A 12,933-nucleotide genomic window follows, 5' to 3' on the forward strand; every position below is an offset into this window, starting at 1 on the left:
CACGCCCCCTACTGGGGATTGAGTCCACAATCCAGGCATGTGCCTTGACCGGGAATTGAACCTTGATCTCCTGGTTCATGGGTGGATGCTCAACCATTGAGCCACACAGACCGGGCTCAATTTCCTTCTTAATATACTGTTAGCAAAAGAATATGGTAAAAACCTACACAGACTGCTAGATAAGAATGTGTTCTAAACAAATGTGTAGTGCTTTTCTTTCCTCTGAGTGTACACACACGCATACACATACACGGCTGCGAATCTTTAGAATTACAGAGATGATACACTAAAATACTAATAGATCAGGGTTGGGTTGGTGGCTGGATAGGTCAGTGTAGGCAAGGCCATGAGCCATTGACCAGATAGGGAACCATCAAAGCTCAGAAGCAAGGGTGGGAGGCAGCCACAGTGGCGAGTAGAGGAGGTGATCAGATGTGTCTGCACCTGGATACACTGAGCCTGGGAACCGCAAATCCAGACCGTGGAAGTAAAAGGCGGTGTAAATTGGCACTGTCTTGGGCAAACTGGAACATCCAATTGCCTTCTGAATTAGCAGCAATTCAGATGGTGGGGTGATCGGGGCACAGGTGGCGGGAGCAGTCGCATCTTCCTCAAGAAAGCCTGGAGGAACCGGGGCAGCCCTGGCCCTGAGCCTGTCAGGAACTGGGCCAGAGGAAGGCATGAGTGGTGGCCCTGATCGAGAGGGATCGCCGTGCCTGTGGGTAGGGCCAAGTAAGCCGGCTGTGAAAGGAGGGCTGCGGTGGGAAGGATCCAGCATAGTGGTGGGAAAAAATGCTTTAAAACAAATACACATTGACAACAGCTACTTTCAAAAGTGCAGATATTTCTACCCTTTCTCCTGTAAACCACCAAAATTGGTATTCATAACGTTTGTCAGTAATTAAAAGGAACCCAGAAGTTTTGATTAATTATATCCCATCATTCACATTTCCCAAGTACCGTTACTCTTCTCAAAGATGCCATGACTTCTACACGAGTCCCAATGAGACCTCCCTTTTGAATAAGAATCTAACAGTGAGCAGGCTGTCCTGTGGTGAGGAGGGAGAACTACGCCTGCTGAGTGTGTCACATCACTGCCCAGCAGCACCTGCAGGAGTGGGCTGCAGGTAGAAAGCCGCTCTTCTCCCGGATGGGTGAGAGCAGGAACACGTCACAGAAAACAGAGTGGGGCGTGCAGCAGACCACTCACCCCATCAAGTGGCGCCAGAAATGGTCTGGGCTGCCCTGGTCCCCTAGGTTGGCCAGGAAAGCATGTGTGTGCAGGTGTGTGAGGCCAGGCTGGAGGAAGGCGTCCCCACCCTGGAGTGGAATTGGCCGATGGAGGGCTCTGTGGGGGGCGGTGAGGAAGAGGATATGAGCCATCTCCTGGCACAGTCCGGAGAAAGTGTGGTCACCACCTCTTCACTCAAGTCTGGGTGGGAGGGTTTCTTCAGCAATTGCAGGAACGGCCAGAGGCCAGTGGGTCAGCGGGAAAGAGCAGCCGCTGCAGACGGTTCCTGAAAAAGAACTGGCAGGTGGACCTGACTCATGGGGAAAACGGCGAGTGTCAGGGCCCCCAGGAAATTAAGGACAGGAGACAGAAACAAAGGGGACGGCCGTGACTCAGGGCGAAGTCATGGCCTGACAACATCTGGGGCCAAGGGACGTTGGCCGGTGGCCTCTGATAATCTGAACTTTTCTCCTTTTCCTGGTAAGAAAGGAAAGAACGAAAGCTGTGCCTGTGCGTGTGATTTAGTCTAGGGTGAAGGGCTATGTTATATGTGCCCCTGGACACTAACTTAAGATCTTCCAATAACTGTATTTTCAAATTGTGCATTGTACTGGGACATGTACTGGGACATGTACTGTGTGTGTGTGAGTGAGTGCGTGTGTAGCTTCTGCAGGGGCTACACTGTGTATTTTATAATCAAATGCAGATGAAGTTTCATTCTTTATTCCATCCCATGGTATATCCTATGTATTGCCTGTTTCCTCATGCAAATCAAGCTAGACTAACAATCAGAAAGTGTTGTAAGCTGTAAAAATGCTATAGAAGTGTAAGATATTACCACCAGTGTTATAATCCCTTAGAGTAGAATATATGAGTCTTTCAGTATTAACGGCTGTTGATGACATTTTGTAGGATCTGATTGGGGCTGGAGAGAAGATGTATAGAGAAGAATTCAGACAGGAAATTGGAAGTGTCTCTAAGCGTTTCTTGCCCCATAAGTTGTGCTTATGAATAAAGTACCCAAGTACACAGTGCAAGACTTTATGTCCACAGATATTTAATATTGTTAGTTGGTCCACAATGTTGTAGCATCAGTACTAACTCCACCTTCTCTTTTTTAAATTTAATATTGAAACTTTATATTTTGAAATAATTAGACTTACAGAAAAATTGCAAAGGTAGTATAGAGAGTACCACATACCCTTCACCCAGCGTCCCCAAATGTGTTGAAATTTTACAAGCTATGTTAATATTACTATTATTATCATATTATCAATACTAAAATGTAGACTTCATTCCAATGTCACCAGTTTTCCCATGAATGCCTTTTTCTGTTCCAGGTTTCAGTGGTATGCAGCCTCTTTTACTTTGAATAATTCTGCTGTGATAGACAGAGATGGTTACCTGTACATGATCTAAATTGTGGTGATACCAGCAAACAATGATATTTCAGCCGCCTTTAAAACATTCTGAAACAAAGGAAGAGCCTCATATTAATTTGATCCTAAAATAATTATTTCTGTTTTGCTAGAGTTGTGGTTCTCAACCTTTGCTGCACAGTGGAGTCATCTAGGCCATTTTATAAAATACCAATGCCTGGGACCTGCCTCCAAAATTGTGATTTAATTGGTCTGGAAGGGGACTGAGCAGCAAAATTTTTCTAATATGCATCCAAGTATGAAAACCCCGGTTCCAGAGAGAGGGGAATGGTGGAGTAAATTTCCTCTGTTCCCTCTTTCCAGATCCAAGAAGAAAAGCTGATTTCACTCAAACTTTGAATATTTGGGGCCAATCATGGCATGTGCCAGGGATCTGAAAGTTATAGACTCTCTCCCATCCAGACAGACTCTGGAAACCTAACAGTGTGAGAACCAACTTACGGGAAGTTCAGCTTTAGTATTTAGCCACCAGTCCAGAGTGTGGCTGGGATTCCACCTGTTAAGCATTGGCATCTATCATTTAAGGAACCCTATTTTTGCATTTTATTTTTGAAATATTTTCAATACTTTTTCAACACCCAAATTGTTGGGTCTTTTTTTTTTTTTAATTTCAGAGCTCATGGATCTGATTGTATAATTTATATCAATAAAGCCCTATATTTAATTATCTGATTTATTCTCAATCATAACTTTGTTTTCTCTCTTTGGGTTTCTTTAAAAAAACAGTTTTATTGAGGTATAATTGATATACAAAGAAATGCACATATTTAATATGTACAATTTGGCGAGTTTGGACATTTGCAAATACACAAGTTTTTAATTTTTAAAATTAAAGGAAAATTGTTGACAGAGAATCTCATCATCAAAAGCTATAACTAAACAACTTTTAGACAATTTAGCAGAAATAGTCCAACATACCCCAAATTGAAATAATGATTATAGTAATTATCCTATCATAAACTTTTGAGAATTGTGTGTCAGACGCTGTAAATGAGTATCTCTGTAATGAAAGCTTTAAGAAGTATTTGGACAATTGAAGGAGAAAGTTAAGAAACTTGGTCAGCAATCACTGCACATTTTAAAAGCCAGATACAGTTAGAATGTATTTTCACATACCAAGTAAGGAAATTTCACATGCCAATTAAGGAAACTCTTACACTCTTACTTAATCACAGACCCCTTTGAAATTTGTTAAGAAGGTACGTTCCCTTGCTTCCACAAAAAGTAATTTACACGTAAAATAATTTATGCTTAGGTTTTTAGAGGGGTTATAGACATTCTGAAGCCAGAATCCTAGTTTAAGAACCAATTAGGGATTTTTTTAAGACAACGTGCAATGTTTTAATTAATTGAATCATTGATTAGTACTGTTTGGGAAATCTGATTTATCCAGATAATTAAGGTCCAGTGTTTCTTAATTAATTGGCCTCTAGACCCAATGCCGGACAAAGGGGCAAACCCTCAGCCCTGCAATGTCCTTGAGTCCTCGTGTGCCCTTAGCTAGAACCATGACTGGCACTGGCCAGCCATCTGAACAGGGTCTAAGCTCTCCCGGTCTCAAGCTTATCTACCATTTAAAAATAAAGTAGAAAAGCAGTTTCCCAGTCGTGGAAGAAACAACGACATGTAGCTCTGGGAAAGAAATCTAGTATTTAGAAATAGGTTGGAGATTTCCACTCCTTAAATGCCCCGAACTACAAGACTGCAGAGAGAATCAGTGCTACACCTCTAAGCCTGGGTTGTGACAGCTGCTCCTGGAACATGGCATTCACCGTGCATGGCCTCCTCAGAGACTGGCAGACAGATGGCACACAGCCCTACTTTCTATTTAGTGACCAGAAAGGGATTTAGCAGAACTCTTTCTGTGTGTAACAAAAAGAAAGAAAGAATGCGGCTATCTGAGAAGCCCTAGGGATCTGGGCTTTCTGTTGACTTCTTACTTCCCAAAGAAAGTGTTAGGGTGGAGCTCAGGTCCTGCATGAGGAAGAGCAGAATGAATTCTCACTGAAGATTGTTTACTTAGGGCAGGAGCGGGGTCTTTACATGGATGGCCATCCAAGGCTGACAATAACATTGATCTATGGGGCATATTTGAAGCTGACTTATTGATTTCTTAACAGATATTTTTTTAGCATCCACTGTTCAGCACCAGAAATAACTATACTTTTTGACCCCTTGTGTGGCTTGTATTTTTAGTTTAGAAGGTAAGTAAGATATAGTGTAGGAGGTGCTATAAAAGAAGGCTTGGAGCAGACAAATCCTCCATAAATAAAAAATTAAGGCCATAAACTCAGTTGGACCAAATAGCCCAAGTTTTAGTCATCTGGTTTCCCCAATATATTCATCTTAATATTTCTCTGTGTGTCTGTCTGGTGCAGGTGCAATCTCTCTCCCCTTCTCTCTCTGTCTCTCTTTCTCTCTCACACACACACACAAACTCCCATGCTCACACTCACACACTGGGAGATCACTATTTGAGGATTTCTAGCTAAATCAGTACCCTGAGCTGCCCTTGATGAGAACATGCACTTCTGAATCAGGACACTAAAAGCCAATCATGGTTTCATTTGAAGAGCTCCCACCCACCCCTCCATCCAGAGACATCTGTAAGGATTTCATACTTTTACCTTGGCTTTCCATAGATACACATTCCATATGAGGTCAGCTGTCTGCAGTGAGAACCTCTAAAAGGCACAGAGCATCCTTCTCCCCCGGGGTCCAAGAATGCTCAGCTCAGTCTTATACACCTCCACCCTCCAGTAACTCTCTACAAGCAAAGCTCTCCTTAAGGCCATCTCTATTGAAGGTGCCAACACTTGAACCAGAAATATATTTGTATTATATGTAGAAGCTAAAAGCAATCTGTTAAATAAATGCTTCCAATTTCTGTTGCCCAGAAGCAATTGTGTATTTATTAGTGACCCAACAGTTTGACCTGTTGCCACCATAAACCAAATGAGTGTCATCTTATGCAGCTTTAATGGTAGTTATCAGTCAAACAATAACAAATACCAAGTGTCTGTGGGAGTATTTTTTATTTTTGTGCTTTGTTATTAGCAAATGTCCTGATGTGCATTCTCAAATGAAAAATCAATAAGAATAATGAAAACCAAGCTCTCCGGCATCTCTTACCTAATTAAACTGTATTGAGAAAACGCATCAATACTTCTTTTACCTCCTTGTTCCACCCTGATCCACATTGACTTAAATTAAAAAAAAAAAATTTGAGAAAGGGACTTGATGTCGGAATTGTGAGGTGTCACATAGGAAAGAAAAGGTCCTGGACAGTGAGGAATGCTCGATGCCACTGGGTGTAGGAAATACGACTTTGAACCCCATACAATGAGCAGAAACATTTTAACAAGTCCGATTGCAGCCAGAAGTGGTAGTTTCAGAGCTAGGGTTTCCAGTTTGCTTTTTAATCCATCTTTTAGCGTTTGCCCAAATATTGGGCAGTTATCATAAGGGACATTGGATGAGTTACTTGTCCCTTCAGTGGAGAGATTCTTGGTTACATGAAATGAAGGGAGCTGACTTCCTTCTGCCTCAGGATCCCAGGACTCCAGATCTAGGGAATCCCCCTCTGCATGGATACCAGAGCCCTGTGGGTATTCACATCATGCCGACCCCGCAGAACTGGGCTTGAGGAGTTCCAATAAGGGAGTGGAGAAAGGAAATTCATTTTCCTCAAAAACTATTTCTTTTAGGGGTGATTCTGGCCTCCTTGTTCTCTCTGCTTGCTGACCCTTTTCATACTTTCTAGTCAGTTTATTGCTGATAAATAATAAGCCAATATATGGGCTGGGGACAAAGGAATTGCCAATTAAATAAATCCATTGCTAAAATGTCATCCTCTTAAAAAGTTTATATGGGGCTAAAATTATCCAGAGAGGGAATCCACCCCTCCATTTGGCCTCCGTGAACATGGATGAAGAAGAAAGGCCAGGAGCAAACCCAACGGAGTGGTACCTGTCTCAGTGTCCCCTCATGCAAATGTCCCCACTTTGAGGTTCTTCACAAGTGAACTGTGTCCCTCGAGACCACGTGGAATTCCCAGCCGCCTGCGTGGTGAGGCATGCTGTGCCCCTGGGGTGGGAGCAGGATTTATCTCTTGAGCATCATGAAAAGGTTATTTCCCTCCGATCATTTATCAAGAATCATTGTCAGGCAAAAGAGTGCATTTAAATCTATGTGGTCATTGGATAGATTGCTTTTATGAGTTTTCTTAGATTCTGTTTTTATTTAGCACCCACTAATTATAGAGCCAACCTCACCGTGGAAGCTGCTCACATCTCTCCTGCTGTCCAGAGCCCATACTCGGAGCCACTCCCCCTCTATCTAGCTCTCACACATAAGCCAATAGTTCCCCTGCCACAAATCAACCCAGGGCCAGGGACCAGAGAGCCAGGGAGAGCCCTAGACCCCTAAGTCTGCCAGGGTTACTCAAACTAGCCAACCCTGAGTGGTTTCCCCTTGTCTTGCCATCCATGGAAACCCCAGTAAAGGCTCTGCCTGTGCCTCCTCACTCCTCTCCTGCCTCAGGACCAGCCCTGGCACTTTCCCTCGTGGCCCTGCCTGGCGTGGTGTGTCTCTCACTTCTAGAGGAACTGTGAGTAAGATTCAGTTTTATTTCCAGGGCATTGACCTCTGCATGTGGTCACTCAGTCCCCTTTATAAATTAAGGTCTGGGCACAGATCCATCGCTTTTGGAGGTAGTCATCCAATCGAAGAGCAAGGGCTTTTGAGCAGCTACTCTTTGCCAGGTCTTGTGCTAGGTTCTGGGATGATTTTTTTAAACGTTGAAAGCTTACGACATCTTCAGAGAGAGATCATATTTTTTAAAATAACTAATTGTACACGACTGTGCTATAAATGCCTTGCAGACGACACAAACCAGGAGCTCTGGAGAAGTTTGAAAGAAAGCCCAGACTTAGGCAATCAAGGCAGACTTCACAAAAGGTCTATACTGAACTCAGCCTCAAACCATGGCTAGCGTTCAGATAAGAGGATGGAGAGACTGTTCCAATTATGAGCAACAGCGTGATCAAAGTCTTCGTGCAGAGCGTGCTTGTGGCGTGTGTGCAGGATGCTGGGCACACGGAGAAGAGCCTGGGAGGTTTGGGACATTTTCAGAGGCAGGAAAGGAGTGGCTGGAGCTTCTTATTCCCCAATAATTAGGTCTCACATTTGTCTTAACACCTTCTAGTTCAGGGGTCGGGAATGTCCAGCCTGTGGGCCATATAAGGCCTGCGAAATCATTTGGTCTGGCCCTGCCAAGGCATTAGGGGTGAGTTAATTAAATGTTTGACCAAATATACCAGGCTAATTTTTATGTTGATAATTTTGTGTGTCCTGAGAATGATGTTATAAATATCCAAATAGTCCTTGGCAGAAAGAAGGTTCCCCACCCCTGTTAGTTGATCAAAAACATACTTTTACTTTATGAGGTACATTTTGCTTTATTTTTCAGATGTAAAAAAGGTTATGGGGGAAAGTATATACAAAGTAAGTTCTATGGACTGCGGGAAATGCCGCAGCAGAGGTGTGCCTAGGATGGATGCTGTGAGGGTCCTGTCCCAGGCAGGTGTGTGTGTGTGGAGGTGCATCAGGGAAGACTTTCTGGAGGAGGCACAGGAGAGAGAGGTCTAGAAGGATGGGTCGGACTTCGCTGGGTGATGAAGGAGGGCATTCTAGGCAGAGGGACAATGAGGTATAACTGACATGCAATAAATGGCACATATTAAAGTATACAATTAACAACATGAACTAAGGCACAGCGGTCACCATTTTCAATATTACCAGAAACGAAATTGGCATTCCTGCCTTCTCAGTCTGTATTCCAGGTCTGTATTCTAGTTGGCTGGGAATTTATCCCACTTTCTGGAAGAAGTTAGTTCAGTCATTTTAATTTAAAAACTTTTTTTTGTTAATCCTCACCAGCGGATATTTTTTTCTATTGCTTTTTAGAGAGAGTGGAAAGGAAGAGGGGTAGGATAGAGAGAGAGAGAAAGAGGGAAGGATATGAGAGGGAGAGAGAGAAACATTGATGTGAGAGAGACACATCAATTGGTTTCCTCCTGCACATGACCTGACCAGAGCCAAGGATTGAACCTGCAACCCAGGTATGTGCCCTGGACTGGGAATTGAACCTGAAACCCTTTGGTGCTTGGGCCGACAGTCTAACCCAGGTGTCCTCAAACTACGGCCCGCGGGCCACATGCGGGTGTTTTTGCCATTTTGTTTTTTTACTTCAAAATAAGATATGTGCAGTGTGCATAGGAATTTGTTCATAGTTTTTTTTAAACTATAGTCCGGCCCTCCAACGGTCTGAGGGACAGTGAACTGGCCCCCTGTTTAAAAAGTTTGAGGACCCCTTGGTCTAACCAGTGTGCAACACCAGCCAGAACTTAAAAAATGTTTTCCTATTATTTTTCACCCTTACTATATTCAGAGAAGAGTAACCAAAAATGAAAAAAAAAAGTTTATAGAAAAATTTTTATTTCCAGGTGGAGATTCTCAAAAGGAGGGGGGAAAAGCAAATCCAAACATCATCCTTAGGCCACAGGTGTGGGCTAAAGTGAAAGAGAGATTTATTTTGTGTGTGTGTAAAAGATGGAGTTTAAACGAATTCTTAGAATAGAGATGGAAGCTTCTAACATGTTTTCTTTCATTTTTTGGAGGCCAGCATGTGTTTGATGGAGCAAACATTGTACTGGGGCAATGCAGACAGCTTTTGGTTCTCATCCTCCACAGAATAAGTGCCAGTCTTCCACATGTGTCTGTGCACTCTAAACATCGGAGTCACATAGCACTGGGCACTTGAAGGGATTTTGTACAATCAGTTGTGTCTGTTCAACATGAGTTTACTAATTAACCATGATTATAGGGCTCCAGGATGTTGGACTGAGGTTGAGTGAGGAGAGGAGAAAAAAATGGGTAGATTTTTCTGCTCATACTTGTAACACGGCTCTGCCTCACTCTTCAAAGACCAACCTACTCACTGTGGCCTCCAAGGCGCCAGGTGCTGGGCTCTGCCTCTCTCCAGCCTTTTCCCTTCCTACTCACATGACAGACACCTCAGGGCCTTTGCATTTGCTTGGAAAGTGGCTCCCCTTCCTCTTTGCTGAGTTAACTCTTTTTCATTCTTCAAATCTCACTCAAACGCCAGGAGTGCTTCTCAGACCCCCAAACTCGATCAGTTCCTTACATGTTCTTGTAACTCATAGTCCTAATATGTTAGTTAGTATATAATTAATTGTGGAAATAGTGGTTGAGTGCCTCCATACAAGCATATAAGCTTGAGAGGAAAAGAGATCATGTTTGTTTTGCTCCTTGCTTCCATTCCAGAATCTTTGTCAGAGACGATGGTCAGTTGACATTTATGAAAAGAAGAGATGGAGGGAGTGGAGGAAGAAAGAAATGCACAAGTCACTCCATTTATATATCAAGTATCGTGGTTCACTTTTTAAAATAGCTGTAATGAGGTATAACTGACATGCAATAAATGGCACATATTAAAGTATACGATTTGATAAGTTTTGACACATGTATGCACCAATAAACCCCCCTTCATCAAGATAATGAACATAATCCATCACTCTCCCAAACTTTTCTTTATGCCCCCCAACCCCTCCCTCTCACTTCCCCCCAGGCAACCACTGATGCTTTCTGTCATTGTAGATTAATGGCATTTTCTAGAGCTTCTTATAAGTGGAATTACAGAATTTGTACTCTTTTTTTTAGTCGGGTTTCTTTTACTCAGCATAATTACTTTGAGATTCATATATGTTGCTGTGTATATCAGTAGTCTTTATTGCTGCATAGTATTCCATTACATAATTATATCATAATTTGTTTATACATTCCTCTTGTTGATAAACATTTGGGTTGTTCAAGTTTTGAGCTATAAAAGATAATGTGTCTCTGAACATCTGTGTGTAAAAGTCTTTGCATGGCCAAATGCTTTCATTTCTCTTGGGTAAACACCTAGGAGGAGAATGGCTACCTCATATGGTAGATGTAAGTTTAATTTTTTATGAAATTATCTGTTATTGGCTTTTCAACCCATCTGCTTCCAGCAAGATATTGTGAAGGTTGCTGACATGTTTCTAAAGTGAGTTTTGAGTCCTTTGGGGAAAAAGCAGCCCACAGCAAGGAGAAAGGGAACTCAGGACGAGAGGGAGCACATTTCGCTTTACTTCTAGTACAGCCCAAGAAATGGACAGCAGGTCTCCAACCCCAACTTTCTTTTTTAAAAAATATTTTTAATTGATTTCAGGAAGGGAGAGGGAAAGAGAGAGAGACACATCAATGATGAGAGAGAATCATTGATTTGTTGCCTGCTGCACACCCTGTACTGGGGATGGAGCCCGCAATGCAGGCATGTGCCCTCACCAGAATTGAACCCGGGACCCGTCAGTACACAGGCCGACGCTCTATCCACTGAGCCAGACCAGCTAGGGCTCCAACCCCTGACTGCCTGAGTGTCAGTCTCCTCCCTTGTGTCGCACAGTATCTCCCACTCATGCATATTCCCTAGGTCACTCCTCTGGGTTCTTCAAAATTGAAAACTTCATAGTGAGGCAAAGTCCATATGTAACTGTGATCCAGCATATTCTGCTGTACATATACCTTTGTTACAAGAAACTTCTATAAAATCCAAAGCTCTAATCACTTTGTCTCTATTTTCCTCAGGGGACACTTAAACTGGCTCCAGCTAGATCGAAGAGTCTTAGAACACGACTTTCCTAAAAAGTCAGGACCAGTGGTTTTATACTTCTGTGTCAGGTATGTACGCCTGGTGTCTCTCTTTTTCTTTCTTTTTCAGACAAGTCTGGAAGGGTAGAGAGATCAAAAGAAAGGAAAATCAAGTTTGTCTTGATTCATTACCAGGAGTAGAGGTCATGGCGTAGCTATATTTCCAATAGATGTAAACATAGGGCGTGAGTGTGTGAGGCATCTCAGTGTGTGTGCATGACACACGTGTTTGTGCTCTTGCATAGGCTGCTTGTGTGAAATAAAGAAACGAGCCTTTTTTGCCTTTTGGGGGGGGGACATATATCTCAAACTAAACTGAGTCTCTTATAATAACACAAACTCTTGGGCTCTGTTTTGGTGGCTGTTTGAAGCTACATAACAAAAGCTTGTATATTATTTCTGTCTATCACAAGTGCCACTTGACCTTTTGAAACTTACCAATTTATCCCAAACAGGAGTAGTTGAACCCCAGCAGTAAGCCACAGATCAGTGCATTTCCCAGTGATGGAGTATATGGCATAATATATCAGAAACAATGGTCATTTTCTGTTCACTAATCTATTATAAGTGTTATTTTGTAACTACAGGGAACTAGATTTGCTTCTTGTAGTTAATATTTGCAACTATCTCGGGAAATCCACCAGACTTATCGCATTGGTTTGCCAAAGGTTGTGTGAAGCCAGAGGGGTCATGTCATGGGTTCTGGGGCAAAGTACAGATCGTAAGCAAAGTCAGAATCGGAGCCCAGGTGGTGGAGCCAGAACCTTCTATAAGGTTTCTGTCAAAAACCTTCATTGAAACACAATCGTAGAGACTTTTAGGGTGAATGGCTCAGTCTTCCAGTGGACAGTAGCTCTTCTACCCATTCCATGGGCCCAGCTCTTAAAATGTGTGAACAGTACTCCAAGAGCAGGACATGCGATTCAGAATTCAGTTCTTTTTTTGTTGTTAATTCTCACCCAAAGGTATTTTTTCCATTGATTTTTAGAGAGAGTGGGAGAGGGAAGGTAAGAGAGACAGAGAGAGGAAGGGAAAGACAAAGGGAGGGAGGGAGGGGGAGAGAGAGAGAGAGAGAGAGAGAGAGAGAGAGAGAGAGAGAGAGAGAGAGATTGGTTGCTTCTGGTATGCACCCCGAGGGGGCTGGGGGTCAAATCTGCCACCCAGGTACCTGCCCTTGACCAGGAATATAGCCTGTGACCCTTTGGTGCACAAGTTGATGCTCCAACCTCTGAACGACACTGACCAGGGCAACAATTCAGTTCTTAAAGAGCACCCCAGGAGTGCAGTTTTGGATGTAGCCATCCCGATACCACAGGAGACACTGAAGGGCCTAAAATCAGAGTTAAGGGCCCCATTTAACAGGCAGGAGTGTGTATCTTTACCACAGCTGGTGAGGTAAACTTAAATTTGCATTGAATGCTTTTTTGATTTAACAGCTGCAAACGTATCAGAGCTAATCTCAGCCATTTTCATTACTGATGGGTATGATTTCAATGTCATGTTCTC

At 42.9% G+C, this 12,933-nt stretch overlaps 1 protein-coding gene across 3 annotated transcripts in view; it reads left to right on the forward strand.

Annotated features, from left to right (window-relative positions):
* Positions 1 to 12,933, forward strand: part of FRMD4A (FERM domain containing 4A) — a 341,454-nt gene that overhangs the window by 175,841 nt on the left and 152,680 nt on the right. For all 3 annotated transcript variants that reach the window (XM_079778679.1, XM_079778678.1, XM_079778680.1), the window contains exon 4: positions 11,365 to 11,457. In XM_079778679.1, the coding sequence (XP_079634805.1) occupies positions 11,365 to 11,457 (93 nt within the window). The remainder of the gene's footprint in view (positions 1 to 11,364; positions 11,458 to 12,933) is intronic.

Source organism: Cnephaeus nilssonii (genome assembly GCF_951640355.1).
Source record: "Cnephaeus nilssonii genome assembly, chromosome: 1".
Classification (NCBI taxonomy): domain Eukaryota; kingdom Metazoa; phylum Chordata; class Mammalia; order Chiroptera; family Vespertilionidae; genus Cnephaeus; species Cnephaeus nilssonii.